The sequence below is a fragment of the Sorghum bicolor genome, chromosome 2 (assembly GCF_000003195.3).
Source record: "Sorghum bicolor cultivar BTx623 chromosome 2, Sorghum_bicolor_NCBIv3, whole genome shotgun sequence".
Taxonomy (NCBI): Eukaryota; Viridiplantae; Streptophyta; class Magnoliopsida; order Poales; family Poaceae; genus Sorghum; species Sorghum bicolor.
In genome coordinates, this window is record NC_012871.2 from 8,814,573 (window position 1) to 8,832,613 (window position 18,041).

An 18,041-nucleotide genomic window follows, 5' to 3' on the forward strand; every position below is an offset into this window, starting at 1 on the left:
ATGATCCAATTTCGGCTAAAATTCAGTAAAAAGTTAACTAAATCTGAACATTTTGATTGTTCAAAATAAGTGAACTAGTCCAAAATTACTGAAATTTCTGAGATTCACCCATTTTAGTCAAGTCCGAACATTTTTGCCATTTGAATCTCAAAACCCTGATTCCAGCAAGCAAACATGCCCTGGCGCAAGCAGTTACAGAATACTTAGAAAATTTGCATTAACATACACCATCATAATTAAGTAAACAAGTTTGATATTAGTATTATTTGTCTATGCAATCCTCAATAACATTACACTAGGGAGAACAAAAAGATAAGACTATATGACACCTGCGCAACTCTCCTACTCATTGGATTCGCTTTGAGAAGTGTGCAAACACACATCTCAATGCGAAACTGCTTTGAGATGTGTGTTTGCACACTTCTGAAAGCGAATCCAATAGGTGGGAGAATGAGGGCATATGCCCTTAAGGGTAAAAAAACTGCGTCCCGCAACTCAATGGAAGGTAGCTAGGACTCATCAGTCATTTTTATCCGTGTGAATCTCCTGCAGAATCACAACAAGCGCCGCAATGAACACGTAGTCGACATTTGGAAATACGGTGAGACTGAAACAGTCTGTTCCCAACACCATGCTTGTGGCGGTATGCTCACGGTGCATCTGCAGAACCAGATGGTATATGTCAAAAATTTTCTATGAAGCTGCATTCGAAGGATGACCAGATGCATTAGAACTGAGTAAACTGATTTTTTGTACTCACTTTAGCAATCAAAATGTTGGAGTTACCAAGATAGAAAGAGCATGATCTCTCATTGAAGCTACCCTTCATCATGAAATCGCAGACCTCATGTGAAGTGTTGGAAGCCAGGTAGATATACATCTCTGTTTTGAACAGTTGGAGGATTGAAGATTTCTTGGCAGTGAAGAGCAAGTCGCTTGATCTCGTGCTATCCCCTCTATACGCTTCCCATGTGTTGTGCATGCTAATTACCTGGAAATTAATTAATGTTACCATTGTTTAGTGATGCTGAATTGGTAGCACCTTGTCAATTGAAATCTTTACCATGTTCGCTGTAGTGGCGCGCGATTAATATGAACAGATGAAATATAGAGCCACATCTAAAAAAAATAGATGAAATATAGAGCTGTGGCAACAAAATTCAGAACTTGAAATGCATCGTTCTCTTTATTATATATATAAGAGCCACATATCCGTGGACCATTGCTTGCATGATCTGTTTAATTTAATTCATTTACCTTCTCCCGCAGAGAGAGGAGGGGATTGCCGGCGGCATCGAGGAGGAGGCGACGGTTGTGGATGCTGATCAAGGCGCCCTTGACTGTGATCACGACGGCGCCATTAGTGTCGGTGATGGTGAAGTCGCCCTCCCGGAGGCTGAATCTCTCCTTCACCAACAGCTGCACCACGTAGGGCGCGCAGAAATGCGGGGCCACCACCGCCACCGGGGCTACGACGCCTCCGCTGGGCTCCGGCGGTGGTGGTGCCGGCAGGGGCGGAGGCGCTGCCATAGGATCGTGGATCGTCTCGCTGCTACAGATTGCCCGCTCAGGTGATTCGATCCGGAGCTTCCGGTGACCAGACCACCGTTGTCTAGTTACTACACATTTACCAATGGAAAAGCTGAGAGGTTGCTGCCAAGTGCCAACACACAAGGGAATAGGAATACAGGGTGCATGCGCGCGCATTGGCGCATTGCCAGCCACCGCAAAGTGAGCTAATCCGCAGAAAATAACTCTACTCTATCTTAATTAAGCAGAGACACACAAAAATTAACTCTCTCAGGTTCAGAAAAGATTTATCGACAAGAATTGAATTTTGGTGGGTCTATTGAGATTTACAAGCAGGACTCTGGAAGAGGTAAATACAATGCATAAAGACATACTCCCCTAAATATAAGCATTCGTGAAAGTTTTTTTTTGAGGAAACAGTATTCGTGAAAGTGAGCGTGAATAACTTTACAAGTCTTTAATTTATCTTTGGACCCTGCAAGAAAGGTGGAATTTGTTTATTGCACAAATCTAGGAATTTTTTTATGGCATCAATTAGCACCAAATGCATCTACCAATTGATAAAAAAACATGAGAGATTAGAAGGCAGAATGGATTTCCTACTCCTGCTTAATCTGTCAATAAAATTCCAACAGGTGCTTATATTTAGGGATGAAGGTGGGAATATCTCTATGCCTTTTCATACCTTACTCTTTTTAGATGATGGAATAAAACAAGTCACAACCTCTGTATATGTATACTTAAGAATAAATTCCAACAAGAATGCTTAATTTATGATGTTACAATAAGTTACACTTCCTACAAAACATAGACAAATACTTCCTCAATACCCATAAAGGAAGTCGTTTTGGACAACGACACGGTCTCCAAAGCCTAACTTTGGCTCCTTGTTTTTATAATAATATTTATCAGAAAGTGGTATATGTATACTTTTATGAAAGTATTTTTCAAGACAAATCTATTTATATGGTTTTCATATTTTCAAATTCAATAACTTAAAAGTTATTCATGACTTATATTCTCAATGTTTCATCCAAAGCTTTTTCAAAACGTCTTTCTTTATGGGTACGGAGGAAGTAGTTTGCTAACAAAGATAGTGCAATAAATGATCACCGCCTTTAGTTACTAATTAATACAGCTGCTAAACCTCCGTCCATGGCTTGCAAAGATCTCTATGTGGAAGTTGTTTCCATAGTGTGGAACATCTGATGCAAAAGATCTATTTCTTCTCCTTCTGCAAAAGTACCCAAAATCTTGTCTATTATGTAGCAACGAATAACATCTACATAAGATTTGCTTTCATGCATGTATCAAACACAAATCATTTTAGCTTAGACACATCATCCAAGATAGAGCACTAATAACCGACCAATATTTGATACTTGATTTTTTTGACTCACTCCATATAGCCAAGAATGAAATAAGTATGGAATATTACTTGGGGATCTAAACCAAATGTAATAAAAATAATAAAAATAGTTCTGCAATGCTTAGCATGATTGAAAAAATGAAGAAAAGACGTTGAATTAGTTCATCATCATTAAAAAACAACATTTTTTACTTCCTTGCATTTCCATATTTTATAATCAAGTTACCTTTAGTAAGAATAACCTCTTATGTAAAATCACTTTTAATCTCCACTGATAGAAAACATGGTGTGCACACATCATAATCAATTAAACACTCATACATAAAGGTGACCGCATAACCTCTCATAGATGGAGCTGGCCAGGCCAAAGAGAAAGGAACCTTACTTTCATTTCCTGGGGTGTAGGCTTCACTATGCTTTAAGCACCATGCAGCCTAGGTTCTAGCGTGGCCTAGGCAACACAAAGAAGCCCAGTTGCAGCATCTAGGCCTGTCCCTGACCATGATCCAGGCAAACAAACACGTCCGAAAATGTCTTAATGGGGTTCAAAGTAAACCTAGGGACTCACAATTCTAGAAAGGTCTTTCAAAGGTTCAAGATGATTTTTGATGTGGGAGTTCGCAAGCATCTCAAAATACATGGGTTCGAAATGTCTTTTCCAAGAGCTTTAATTGGTAACAAATTAATTGGCTTCCATAAGGGCACTCCCAATGGGATATTAATTATAGTTTCTATGTATCTTAATTACCTTGCCAACTAAGCATTTTGCTGAGGTGGCGAGAGAATTAATGTGGAGAGAGATTACAAAATGAAGAAATCGTTTCTTCCTGGCGAAACCGAGTCTTCACTCGCAACGAGGACAGTAGAAACCAGATGATTCGCGTTCGGAGGACTCGAGTGGTTTCTATCCTCCTCCGTTCAGATCCTATACACCTCCACCAACGCACTGAGCCCCGCACGCCGCCTCCCATGTTCTGCTTTCCCACATGCACTGACGGCCATGCTGCTGCAGCAGTTGCTCTACCCTCTGGTTCTCTTGTCACCCAGCCACTGCATCTTCTACTTCAATCAATGACGCACTTCCATGCGAACGAGGCCTCCTCCGGTCCGCCGTTGTAATCTTTTGGCTCTGCTGCACTCTAGTACGAAGGAACACACAAACAATCAAGAAGCTGGCCAGGTGAATGAATCGTGCTCTATCTTTCCTTGCCATTGATGCTACAGCCGCCTGCGCTTAAGATGGTGATTGCTAGTGCTCCTTTTACTACTGCGTGGTAGCTTGCGATGAATCTTGGTGCCTGATCCGTGTTTCAGAATGCTAGGCAATAGCCACACAAATATATGTCACAACAGATCAGCCTCTCTTTATTTAGGATGCATGAAATTATTAATTTTTTATTTCTATAGACATTATTATAGAAACTATGGGTTGAGAATGATAGTTTCTACTAGAAACTATCCATTGGGACTGCCCTAATCTAATATCTAGAATAGCTGGGACCTACATAATTGTTTTCAATTTTCAGTAAGGTCAATGTACCAATTTCTAATAAATCAGGACATCCCTTTTACCTTTGCCAACAAATATTCTTTGGAAATCAGGACACTCTGTATGAACCTGTTGTTTCTGAAAAAAAAAATATATATATATATATACTTCCTTTTTGTAGGATACTTTCGAAGGAGCATGTTGCATTGGGTGCACTTTTAGGCGTTGTTGCAACATAACGACACTAAGACGTCATGATTGCTCAAGTGAGTGCAAAATTGATTAATCTCTGGTGTTCCCAGCCAAGAACACGTCCAGCTCTGTCCTCAGTTGCATCAGTGTAGACAGCTTCACGGTGAAGAGCAAATCGCTTGCGTTGGTGCGCTGTCCCCTCAACACTTCCCATCTGTTGTGCAGACTAAGGCCTTAGTTCACCCTAAAATCCAAAAACTTTTCAAGATTCCTCGTCACATCGAATCTTACGGCATATGTATGGAGTATTAAATATAGATGAAAACAAAAACTAATTGCACAGTTTGTCTATAAATCGATCACGAGACGAATCTTTTAAGACTAGTTGCTATATGATTGGACAATGTTTGTCAAATAAAAATGAAAGTGCTACAGTGTCACAATCCAAATTTTTTTGATCTAAACAAGGCCTAAACACCTGCAAAAATAAGATTGCATATGCGCTGTAGTTATTTATTAGCTAGGTCACGTTGAATAATCAGCAAGTTTTTTTTGACTTTTGACCAAAAAAATCAAACATAAAGCACACAAAATAGATCATTATTTTTGCTCCGGTTTCTTGGATGTTTGGTAGTAGCAACGTTCGATCCCTTTCTGAATTAAATCATTTGCACAAAAAAAAAACGACCGCGCGGCAGATGAGTTTTACATGCATGGAGAGGACGCGCTACTGGATGCCGAGAGCCGGGAGCCCTCGGCAAAGGCCTAAAAGCCCTCGGCAAAGTCTTTGCCGAGAGCTTGCGACGTGGCTCTCGGCAAAGAGCTCTCGGCAAAGAAGCTCTCGGCAAAGAATTCTTTGCCGAGAGCCACGTGGCAAGCTCTCGGCAAAGACTTTACCGAGCGCCAAAAACGCTCTCGGCAAAGCCCACGGCGCCGTCGAAGAACGTCAATGTTGACGTCGTCTTTGTCGAGAGCCATCCAGCCAGGCTCTCGGCAAAGACTTTTTTTAATTTTTTTTTTAAATCTTTGCCGAGAGCCTGCCTGTACGGCTCTCGGCAAAGACTCCCTTTGCCGAGAGCCAGGCAGCCAGACTCTCGGCAAAGCTGTAGTTCTTGTGAACAGCAAAGCTGGGATTTTTTTTGTTATATATATATATATATATATATATATATATATATATATATCACAATCCACATATATATCACACATGAAACATATCGAAGTCCACAGATATCACAAATCCACATAGATATGACAAATCTAACATAGAGTCCAACATAAACCACAAGTTCATAACATAAACCACAAGTCCACATGAATATCACTACTCGAAGTCGCTAGCGCCTCACCGCTAGTGCTGTGACTCTGACCCGTCGTCGCCGTGGCCTCCGTCGTGTCCCAAGCCCCCATCTGGCCAAGCCGACCAGGGTGAGTGCCCCCCAGGGTGTGGAGAGCTCGCACCTGCCCACGGCGCCCACATGGCCTGCCCTGGCACTGACAGGTATGGGTACAGTTGTGTGGAAGAAGAAGGTTCTTGAAGTAGGGAAGCCTAGTCAAGCCCGATATATGAGTCCACATGTGCTCCACACCATACTTCTTAAAAGTTAAAACCAACTTTGTCATCAATTTCGAGGGCCTCTAACTCGGCAAGGACCTGAGCACCGCTCATAATCTGAGGAATGTTGTCGGTGACTTCAACACCTTTCGTGAAGTGCTTGATGTCTCGTCTGAACTCATGGTCGTTATCTAGAAATTGACGATGCTTGTCAAACGAAGAATACTTGCCACCCTTGGTCAGCTAGGTGAACATCACAGAGGCCTTGCATACTGGGCAAGGGAACTTCCCATGAACACACCACCCGCTGAATATGCCATACGCTAGGAAGTCATGCATTGAATACTGGTACCACACGTGCATTGTGAAGTTCTGCTTTGTAGCTCGGTCGTAAGTTTGTACCCCTTTTCCCAAGCATGTTGCAATTCATCCCACAGTGGCTGCATGAAAACACCCATATTGCTGCCCGGGTGTCCAGGTATTATCAGCGACAATAACACGTTCTTGGGATCGAACATGACGCCGGGGGGGAGATTGAGGGGGATCACGAACACAGGCCAACATGTGTACGGGGCCGCCATCATTCCATACGGGTTGAACCCATCTGTTGCAAAGGCTACACGTACATTCCGAGCCTCCGACGCTTTGCTAGGATGCTGCTCATCGAAGTACTTCCATGCTTCACCATCCGATGGATGTACCATCTTGTCACTATATCTCTTGCCTTTCTTGTGTCATGTCATCTGTTTCGTGGACTCCTCTGTAATGTACATCCGTTGGAGCCTCGGTAGGATAGGAAGATACCGTAGGACCTTCTCGGGGGTCTTAGACTGTTTCTTGTTGCCATCACTACCCTCTACCTCCACATACCTAGAGGTTTTGCACTTTGGACAGTGTGTTGCTTCCTTAAGGTCGTCTCCCCTAAATAGGACGCACCCTTTAGGACAAGAATGGATTGACATACGACATCTTAAGTGCACCAAGGAGTTTCTGTGACTCATAAGTGTTCTTTGGCAGCGTGTGACCCTTTGGAAGCATTGTGCCCAAAACTTTCAACACGAGATCGAAGCCATCTCGGCTCAAGCTCAACTGTGACTTCAATGCTAAAAGGCGTCCAATGCCATCGAGTTGCGACATTGTTGTATTCTCGTGAAGGAGCTTTTATGCCGAATCCATCATCAAGTAGAACGCCTTTACAGTTTCCTCTGGATCCTCCTCCACCGATCCTTCATTGTCACATGCCTCGTTGATGTCTACCATCATGTCGGCCACCCCGGCGTCTTCATCAAAATACTCGAGGCGTGCTCTCACATCCTTCGCTGCCATACGATCACGCTCACCATGCAAGGTCCAGCGGGTATAGTTTGGCATGAATCCATTCTTGTGAATATCTTTCCACATCTCTCTGGGTAGTTTTCTTTTTGAGTTCTTACAATCACTGCAGGGACACAGCCTCCGTTTCGACCCTTTAGCAACAGCCGGGTTAAATGCTTCATTCACGAAATGTTCCACCCCCTAATCCATTCATCACTCTTACTTGCAAAGCCCGTGTACATCCAGTCGCGGTTAGCCATCCTCTGTCATATACATGTGTAAGCGAGTAATAAAACCAACAATTGCATCTACATGACGTCCCTACCTTCTAATAGGTGAAGGATATGTCCTAATCCCACCCGTGGATGCGTAGACGGGTTAGCTTCCATGTTCTACTCCCGTCCGAGTCAGAATTTCGGCAGCACCTCCCCGCTGTTCTCCCGATACATGTCCTAGCAAGGAGAGTGTGTATCCGGAGAACAACGGGGAGGTGCTGCCGAAACTTCGACTTGGACGGGAGCAAAATATGGAAGCTAACCATCTACGCATCCACAGTCTGTCCAAAAAACATAGACAATCCAAAACATATACGGCCGACCAATATGCACAGACACGCATACCAACGGCCGTATCTCTTTCGGACGGGAGACACCTAACTGGGTTACGCGACCTACGTATGACAACGATAAGGGAGGGAGGTTAATTATACCTAAGGTGGCGGTGAAGACAGGCTACTGGCGCAGTGGCGAGACGGTGCAGTGGCGAGGTGGCGCTGTGCCAAGGTGCTCCGAGTCCCCTCCGACAGGTCCTACAGTTCAAATTTACTTTTTCAGAAAAAATACAAAGAAAATAAATTAATTGTTAAAATATAGAAAAATGTTATAAAAGGCTCCCAAATTTGAACATGTGCTTGTATACATATGCAAGGGCTACAGAAAAAAATTTGGGTCCAAAACTAAAAAAAACCTTTGCTCTTTGCTGAGGGTCTCTTCTGGCCCTCGGTAAAGAAGCTCTTTGCCGAGAGCAAGAGTGGCTAGCTCTCGGCAAAGGTTGCTGGCCTGGACCCTTTACGCCACGTGATTTGCCGAGTGCTTGCCAAGGCGCTCGGCAAAGAACACTTTTTGTTGAGAGCCTAACGGCGCGACTCTCGGCAAAGGTGATGACTACGGCAGCCGTTTACCGCGCGGTACCTTTGTCGAGAGCTTGCCTTTGCCGAGCGCTATGCTTTCGGCAAAGCTGACCTTTGTCTAGAGCCCCTCTTTGCCGAGAGCCTGACTGTCGGCAAAGGCCCTTTGCCAAGAGTATGTCCTGGCTCTCGACAAAGGCAGCCTTTGCCGAGAGTCTGGCTCTCGGCAAAGCCAGGCCCTAGGGGTACGGGCTGTCCGGCGACGTCGAGGAGCACGCGCCGGTTACGTACGTTGAAAAAACTGCCCTTGACTTGCAGCACGTACGACGGCGCCGTTGGCGTCGGTGACGGTGAAGTCGCCGCCGCTGAGGCTCGCCCTTCTTGATTGGTCACCGTCAGCGGCACCACGTCCGACGAGCAGAACTGGGGCGACACCAGTCACCACCGGCACCGAGAGATGTTAGTATGGACCCGCCATCACGGCTAGCTCGCCTTTGGCCTTGTTTACTTTCATCCTAAATCCTAAAATTTTTCAAGATTTCTCGTTACATCGAATCTTTATATGTTGATGCGCTAAGAGGGGTTGGTACGGACTTGATTAGAGGCAACGATGACTTCTTGCTGTCCTTTTTAAAATCACTAAGACCAATAAGGCTCACGCCACGCACGTACACACTCACCATATATGCACAATAAATCTACAACTGCATACATATCAGAAAACCACGCTCTGTTTAAAATCACTAAGACCAACAAGTCTCCGTAGTCCCGTACTGTACATCGCTTGACTGTCGACATCCACGTCCACATATGTCGTCACTTCCTCTGTTCTTGCTTGCCGTGCGCCGTGCTAGTGCTAGATATGAGCCTTACATCAATCCACGTGTTTATTATGGCCACGCTTGTGGATCTTTTACGTGCTTATGAAGTTCTATCTTAACTGTGTGTGCTCATGAAGACGTAATTAAATTATTGAATTTAAGAAATATTATGAGATATTTTACATGTAATATTATACTTTTTAGTTATACTTACCAATTTTTTTTGGAATACACAATATAACACAGACGTCCACAACATACATGCGCACTCTCACCCCTATAAATAAACCCATGAAGTCCTATCTTAACTGTGCATGCTCACAAGACGTAATTAAATTATTGAATTAAGAAATATTATGAGATATTTTACATATAATATTATTCTTTTTATTATACTTATCAAATTGTTCTCTTTAGAATACACAGTACAACACAAATGCTCACAACATGCATGCACACTCACCCCTATGAACACATGTACGTAAACCCTACTCCTATGAGTACCTCCGAAGGACTGAGTCGACAGATCTCGAGATTCACAAAGTCATCATAGACGCTTCGCTATCCACCGAGTCATCGCCTGCCACTAAAAGCATAGTGTCGCTAAATTCTGAAATAAATCTAGGAAAATACAAGCACCCGTGTCAAGTCAGGGACTTGAACCCAAATGAGCAGGTTCCACCACAAGAAACCTAATAACTATTAGTTCATGAATTGTGTATTGATTGGATTATACCGAATTGCATATGCTAGGACATCAGCACAACATACTCTACCATGAAATTTTATCGGTGCCAGGATCCGCCAATGAAAGTATATCGATCCTCAAAGGCACTTAAAGTATCTCCCACAGTTACTCAATACAACTTTCTCAATAGATTTGATAACAAGGATGGCCTAATATCATTTCTTGGATTATTGGAGAACATGTTATAGCATATCGCTAATAACCTTCTCCAATACGTAGAACCTACCTATTGGATTATAATTTATTTATTTTTCTCTATTTTTTCCATTCTTTTTTCACTTCTCACTCGTGGTCTCCGATGGCCTGACCTTGACCCTTGTCATGCTACCTTGATGCTAAGCCGGCCCTGACCCTTGCTGGCCACCTCGAGCCTTGCCTCGGCCCTAACCCTAACCCTAACCCTAACCCTCATTGAGCTAGAGCTCCAAGTTCAAGCTAGGCCAACCTTCGACATCTATTGTTGCAGAGCTTGAGGCAGGCATAAGCACCACACGCTTGTGTGGATCAGCCGCTCATGTCCCGTAGTTGCGCAACAGGTGGTGCAAGTGACTAAGCTCGAAACATGACCACAAATGGTGAATAGCGGATGCGGGTAGATGATAGCAGACGTGACCGAGCTTGAAGCTCGATGGCGAAATATATGTTATCTAAAAGGGATACCTTTTATTAAAAAGTTAACTTTGGGACAAATTAGGGTGTCAATTGCATAATCATTTATCGGTGCATTGCATATTCTACATATATAAACTAAATAACACATCTTGTTTAGCTTGAATGATATATTCGAACCATGTCCATACCGCAAATGGCGACAAAGACTATATATACATGTTTGACTCACACTTCATGTTCCGTTTGCAGTATGCTAACGTGAAATCATTTAACACCAACAACATCAACCAAACAAGATGCAGAAGAGTTCATCTGCACAAGTCCATATATAAAATTGATTATTCTAGCATAATTATATATATACATATGCATCCCTTAATTAACAATGCTGACCGCGCAACAACTGAATCGATGGGACAAGCTTGGGATTTTGGTCAATTGGGGTGTGGTCCTCATTTGGATTGATCCCTGTGTATCTCATCCAGAATCACAACAAGAGCCGCGATGAATAAGTAGTCCACGTGAGGGAACACGCTAACACTGTACGTGTCCTTTCCGAGTAGCACATTTGACAAAGTAAACTTGCGATTCATCTGCAGCACCAAATGACGACAGACTTTGCATGCATGTTAACTAGCTAACTCAAAAGTTTATAAACTCTAGAAAGGACAAATGTATTATATAGTAATACATGTTGTGTATATATTCTGCTTAATGAAATACCTGGCATGCCTGTTCGAGGAAAAAAAGTTTTGTACTCACTTGAGCAATCAGTACGTTGGAGTTGCCACGATAGAAGGCACAAGACCGCTCGAAGTAGTTACCCTTGATCTTGAAATCGCATACCTGCTCTGCTGTGGTATTCCCAGCCAGAAAGACATCCAACTTTGTCTTCAGTTGGAAAATGGATGTTCTCTTCACTGTGAATAGCAAATCATTTGCAGCCGCGCTATCCCCTCTGAACACTTTCCATTTGTCATGCATAGTAAATACCTGATAATGTACAATGTTTATTAAATTTACTTTTTAACATATACTCCCTCCATCCCAAATGATAAGTCATTTCAAAAATTGTGGAGAGTCAAAGTATCTAAAGTTTGACCAAATTTATATGATAACATGATAACATTTAGATTTATGATACCATCTAAGTTATATCATTAGGTTATTCATTAGATATATTGTCATAGTAATATCTATTTGATGCCACAAATCTTTCTATTTTTTTATAATATTGGTCGATGTGCTTTGACTCTTCAAGATTCTTGGAATGTCTTATAAATTGAGATGGAGGGAGTATAAGGTATCCATTTCTCCTACTAATAGGTATTTTATAAAAAGGCTGGGAATGGGAGCTGTCTGTGGCTGGCTAGGGTACTTGGAACCCCGGCCCGTAGCTACCTCCTACATTATCAGTCGAAAAAAAAACTGGCAATGTGGTATCCAAAGATGACATGGTCTAAGTACACGTTTTTTTTTCAAAAATTGATGGCAGGATTATGCTAGGCAAATATATTGATAGAGAAGAAAGTGCAACTTGTATTATACGAGGAATTCTAAACATAGCTACGTTATGTATTAAGGTTCTAGTTGAGTGTTAAAATATTAAAAACACTGCAGTTTTATAACTCACAGACATGCAAGAGACCTAAGTTCTTTAAAAGAGTTCTAGAGTAGAGTTTTTAAAACCAAAAAAAAATCTTCACTTTTTTCAATAATATGGTGTCCAAAACTATAAGTTTGTTGCGCCCAAAATAATACTTCTATTTTATAAAACTATGGTATTTTTCTAAGACTCTAAAAGTATTAGTAAATGTAACCTCTTCTCTAAACTTTTTTGCCATCAAAAGTAACATTTGTAGACTATAAAATAAATACATTATATCAAATTATATTTTAGGGTGTACATAAAAAGTTTGGTTTTTTATATTGTAGATGTTAATACCCTTTTCTATCACTACTACATAAATCTTACCAGAGGCTGGCAAAAACGATTAATGGAGGCGGGCAATCCAACTGCCTCCAATCGAAGGTCACGGTTAATCCGTGACGGAGAAGGTTGCTTTGCCTGCCTCTGTAAATCATAATAAAATAATAAAAAAGAAAGCTAAGCCATAGGGACCTAATGTCAAGCCCAGCCATGCTACCGTTGTCCTAGATCCACGACCATTGTCGGGTCGGGACACGCCGCCGCTGCCAAATCAGCACCTGGACGCGCATTGGTGGAGCCCCTACAATCGGATTTAGGGAGGCGGTAGAGGATTTGCCAGTGCTGCAGATCAGCCATTGGTACGCCCTCCATTGCCAGTGCTCCCTCCACACTCGGGCCTCTGCCTCTAGGGGCCTCTTCTGCACCGTTGAGGGGCTTGCGAGGGAGCTATGCCACCTGTAGGATGAAGAGGGTGGCCTTCATAGGGACGGGGAGTCCGCCACCCACCGGATCTAGGAGGGAGAGACCTGCATCACTGGATCCGAGAGCGAGGGAGTTGTAACTGCCTACACGAGGAAGACGGCAACCTCGGGATGGAGGGGGAGGCCACCATTACCAGATCTGGGAAGGAGAGGGCCTTGCACCATCGTCGAGAGAGGGAGGGAGGGAGGAGGTTGAAAGCCCAAGTTTAGTTTTGGTAATTAATGACACCAAGTTGCTAATGCCTTGTGTTTAAGTGATTTGAGTTAGGCATAGCAACACATGTGATGAAGGTGCATGGTGGCATGGAAAGGTGGACACATGATCACAAAGGGATAAAGCATGAAGTGAAGATCATGGTGATAGATGAGGAGCAAAGTTATCAAGGCAAAGATATAAACATAGAGTTTTACTTTTGCCGGTCTAAGATGAGTAGAGAAGTGATTGACCGGGTTTAGGATAGATAGCCGACTATCAAGAGGGGAAATCACGGTCATCTCTCGAATCAAGTGCTACTAGGTCTACATCTTGAGCATATGCATTAGGATCTAGTAAAGTGTTGACTTAACTCCTTTAGGAAAATGTTTGTGAAAAGCTAACACACATGCACTTTGGTGGTGGTGAAAGGTCCTAATATGGCTAGAGGGGGGGTGAATAGCCTATTTACAAATTCTACAAGCTCACTAGAGCAAGAGGTTAGTAAATAACAAAGCGAAACTTTTTGCTCTAGCTCTAATGGGGTGTTTGCAAGCCACCTATCCAACAATTCTAGTTGATATAATCACTAGGCACACAAGAGCTATGTCACTACTTACACTAGAAAGCTACCTAAAGTTTCTATACAAGTAAGTAAGCTACTCTAGTTTGCGGGAATGTAAAAGAGTGGATGAGATAATTATACCACCGAGTAGGGGATGAACCAATCACCAATATAAACAACCAAGCACCGGGAGAATGCCAATCAAACACAATTGAGATACCGATTTTTCTCCCGAGGTTCACGTGCTTGCCGGCACGCTACGTCCCCGTTGTGTCGACCAACACTTGGTGGTTCGGTGGCTAAGAGGTGTAGCACGAACCTCGTCCTCACTAGGACACCACAAGAACCTACCTACAAGTGAGGTAGCTCAATGACACGAGCAATCCACTAATGTTGCCTTTGGCTCTCCGCCGAGGTAGGCACAAACCTCTCACAATCACCAGGAGATGGCCACGAACAATCACCAACTCGTGCCAGTCCTCCTCCGCTGCTCCAAGCCGTCTAGGTGGCGGCAACCACCAAGAGTAACAAGAAAACCGCAGCCAAATCGATCCCCAAGTGCCACTAGATGCAATCACTCAAGCAAATGCACTTGGAATCACTCCCAATCTCACAAAGATGTATAATCTAAGAAGGAGATGAGTGGGAGGTGTTTGCTTAGGCTCACAAGGATGTCAAGTATGTTAGAATGCCAAGAGTGTAAGCCCCAAGCCGGCCAAACACGTATTTATAGCCCCTCAAACAAATAGAGTCGTTGGCTCTTTCACTGGGCAAAACTCGGGGGCACCGGACGCTCACAGGGAGCCACCGGACGCTCAACACCCAGCGTCCGGTGCTCAGCTAACCGCCACGTGTCACTAGCCGTTTGAAGTCGACCGTTGCCGCCAACGGCTACTGCGCACGCGCGCCTGCACAGCACCACCGGACGATGGGCACCGGACGGTCCGGTGCTCACCGGACTCGTGCGCAGAGAGTTTGTCAAACTCGCGACCTCACCGGACGCTAGGCACCGGACGGTCCGGTGCTCACCGGACTCGTGCGCAGAGAGGGTTGCAAAAACCCCTCACACAGGACGCGCACCACCGGACGCTCAAGCCAGCGTCCAGTGCCTTACCCTAGCTGGGCCAGGCACTGTCTGCACACTGGACGCTCAGACACAGCGTCCGGTGCCTCTAAGCCAGCGTCCGGTGAGTGTTTTCTCAGCGAGAAACACTCCCGTGACTTCACCAAATTTCCCTCCGGCGCAATAGAAAATATGCACTTCATTTTCTCGAAAAGCGCCGAATCCCGCCTCGCAAGCTCGGCGGGAGGGAGAGAGGAACCCATCCTCTCTCAACCCTTCAAACTTCAACTCCCTTCTCAAAGTGTGCCAACACCACAATGTGTAAACCAACATGTGCACGTGTGTTAGCATTTTCACAATCATTTTCTTCGAAGGAGTTAAGTTAGCTCACTAGGTTCTAAATGCATGCACATGAACAATGACACCTAGTGGCACTTGATAACCGCTTAGCCAAAGAATTCCCCTCTTTATAGTACGGCTATCTATCCTAAATGTGATCACACCCTCTATGGTGTCTTGATCATTAAAACCAAAACCCTAAGCAATACCTTTGCCTTGATCTCCATAGGGTTTGTTTTTCTCTTTCTTCTTTTCTAAGTTGAGCACTTGATCATCTTGTGGTCATCACCATCATCACCATGATCATCTCTTGCTCCATCACTTGGCATGTACCAACCTCATTAAGTCTACACACACTTAACATAGAGGTTAGTACTAGGGTTTCATCAATTATCCAAAACCAAACTAGGGCTTTCAGGTGGACACTTGTTGGTGTTAGCACATTTGCAAAGGAGGTGGAGTTCCTAGGGTTGAGAGGGGTTTGGATTCCTCTCTCCCTCACGCCGAGCTTGCTCGGCGGGATTCGGCGCTTTTGAGAAAAATAAGTGTATATTTTCTATTGCGATGGTGGGAAATTTGGAGAAGTCGTGGGAGTGTTTTCTCTCTAAGAAACACTCACCGGACGCTGGGTGCGGAGGCACCGGACGCTAGCCTCAGAGTCCGATGTGCTGTCAGTGTTTAACCCCGCTAGGGTTGAGCACCGGACGCACTCTGAGAGCATCCGGTGGTTAGCGTCCGGTGTGAGGGCGTTTTGCGACCCTCTCTGCGCATGGGTCCGGTGAGCACCGGACGCTACCGGTGCTTAGCGTCCGGTGACCCTGCGTTTTGCGACCCTCTCTGCGCATGAGTCCGGTGACCACTTAGTAGCGTCCGGTGCCCCCGTTTTCAGCCCAGTGAAAACAGCCAACGGCTAGTTTCTTTGAGGGGCTTATAAATTGAGGGTGGCTGGCTTTGGGAGGTTCACTCTTGCACATTTGATTACTTGAGACATACATTGAGCTAGAGAATACTCCCTCCACTCATCTCCTTGCTTGATTGCTCATCCTAGAGAGATTGAGTGAGATTCAAGTGCATTGCTTTGAGAGTTGCATTTAGTGGCACTTGATTCTTGAGTTTGCTGCGGATTTCTTATTACTCTTGGGTGTTTCCCGACGCCCTAGACGGCTTGGAGCAGCGGTGGTGTTGAGCTCGTGATTGGAGATTGTTTCGAGCCACACCAAGTGACTTGTGAGGGGTTCTTGAGCCTTCCCTGCGGGAGATCGCAATTGGCTACTCTAGTGGATTGCTCGTGGCTTGGAGGATCCCCATCTTGTGAGTGGATGTGCGGCACCCGCTGAGGGTTTGGCTTTGGATTGCCAATTAGCTCGTGATCTATCAAGTGAGTGTATCGCCACAACGAGGAGTAGCTTGCCGGGAAGCAAGTGAACCTCGGTAAAAAAATCTTGTGTCATCTCTTGCCGAGGTTTCTTTTGTGATTGTGCACGTGTTTGATTGGATATATTGCTACTCTACAACGTCGGTATAACAATCACACCCCTCTCCTTTACCTTTGTGTATACCTTGCTAGTTATGTAGCTTGTTAGCTTAGCTTTCTTGTTTAGGAGTGTAGCAAGCTTCTAGTTGTGCTTTCTTGTTGTAACTAGTATTTAGCTTTCTTGCTAGACTTGTGTAGGTGGCTTGCATAGCTTAGTTGTGCTAGTGCTAGAATAGCTTCGCCTTTTGTTTTACTAATCAACTTGTCTAGTTGAAGTTTGTAGAATTTTTAAATAGGCCATTCACCCCCCCCCCCTCTAGCCATTTGGACCTTTCAAGTGGTATCAGAGCCGAGGTACTGTTTATTTGAGGCTTAACAATCTACGGTGAAGAAATGGCTCTTAGTTTGCATATCAACAACACAAAGAAGGCACCTTACTTTGATGGCACCAATTATGCATATTGGAAGTCCAAGATGACCGCTCATCTCAAGTCAATCAATAGAGAGGTTTGGAAGGTGACTGAAACAAAGTTTGAGGTTGCAAATGAAAATGCACCAACACCGGTCGAAGAGAAGAAGCTACAATGCAATGATATTGCCATTAGTGCTCTTCATGAAGCTCTTGATGACAAGACCTTTGAGCAAATTAAGAACATTGAGATTGCTCATGATGCATGGGCAAAGTTAGAAGAAACATTTGAGGGCACCAAGGGAACCAAGACCGCCAAAGCATACATCCTCCAAGAAAAGTTCTCAAGCTTCAAGATGCAAGAAGATGAAAGTGTGCCGGAGATGTTTCACCGGTTGCAAGTCATTGTGAATGAGCTCAAGGCACTTGGGGAAGAAGTGAAAGATAGTCAATTCTCTATGAAATTCTTGAGAAGCTTGCCCAAGAGATTTGACACATTGATCACCGTGCTAGTCAAGACAACACTTAGTGAATCAACTCCCCAACAAGTGTTCCAAGAAGTGATGACCGATGATGCTTATAGAGAAGATGATGAGAAGGATGAGTTGGTCAAGAAAAGGAAGAAGGAAGGTGAAAAGAGGGATGATGAGAAGAAGAAGAGTGTGGCATTCAAGGCCTCCACATCCAAGGGCAAAGCTAAGCAAGAATCATCAAGTGAAGAAGAAGCAAGCTCTTGTGATAGTGATGATGATGATGAGGAGATGGCTCTTCTTGTCAAAAGATTTGGCAAGTTCATGAAGAAGAAGGGCTATCGGGCAAGGAGAAAGAAG

General features: G+C 44.0%; 2 protein-coding genes across 2 annotated transcripts; both read right to left on the minus strand.

Moving 5' to 3' along the window:
• LOC8069130 (protein LURP-one-related 10) lies at positions 229–1,653 on the minus strand. Its single transcript, XM_002461665.2, has 4 exons — positions 1,258–1,653; positions 761–991; positions 495–660; positions 229–337 (listed from the first exon to the last, which is right to left on the minus strand). The coding sequence occupies exons 1-3, from the start codon at positions 1,528–1,530 to the stop codon at positions 520–522; spliced, it is 645 nt and encodes a 214-aa protein (XP_002461710.1). The 5' UTR covers positions 1,531–1,653; the 3' UTR covers positions 229–337; positions 495–519.
• LOC8078464 (protein LURP-one-related 15) lies at positions 11,209–13,058 on the minus strand. The gene is made up of 4 exons (XM_002461666.2): positions 12,924–13,058; positions 12,732–12,830; positions 11,519–11,749; positions 11,209–11,349 (listed from the first exon to the last, which is right to left on the minus strand). The coding sequence occupies exons 1-4, from the start codon at positions 13,056–13,058 to the stop codon at positions 11,209–11,211; spliced, it is 606 nt and encodes a 201-aa protein (XP_002461711.2).

Coding starts and splice junctions, on each gene's coding strand:
- LOC8069130 (XM_002461665.2), bottom strand. CDS start 1,530: ATGGCAGCGCCTCCGCCCCTGCCGGCACCACCACCGCCGGAGCCCAGC. Junction 992..1,257: donor TCCTCTCTCTGCGGGAGAAG/GTAAATGAATTA, acceptor ATTAATTTCCAG/GTAATTAGCATGCACAACAC. Junction 661..760: donor CCAACATTTTGATTGCTAAA/GTGAGTACAAAA, acceptor CTGGTTCTGCAG/ATGCACCGTGAGCATACCGC.
- LOC8078464 (XM_002461666.2), bottom strand. CDS start 13,058: ATGGAGGGCGTACCAATGGCTGATCTGCAGCACTGGCAAATCCTCTAC. Junction 12,831..12,923: donor CGTGTCCCGACCCGACAATG/GTCGTGGATCTA, acceptor TATGATTTACAG/AGGCAGGCAAAGCAACCTTC. Junction 11,750..12,731: donor ATCGTTTTTGCCAGCCTCTG/GTAAGATTTATG, acceptor GTACATTATCAG/GTATTTACTATGCATGACAA.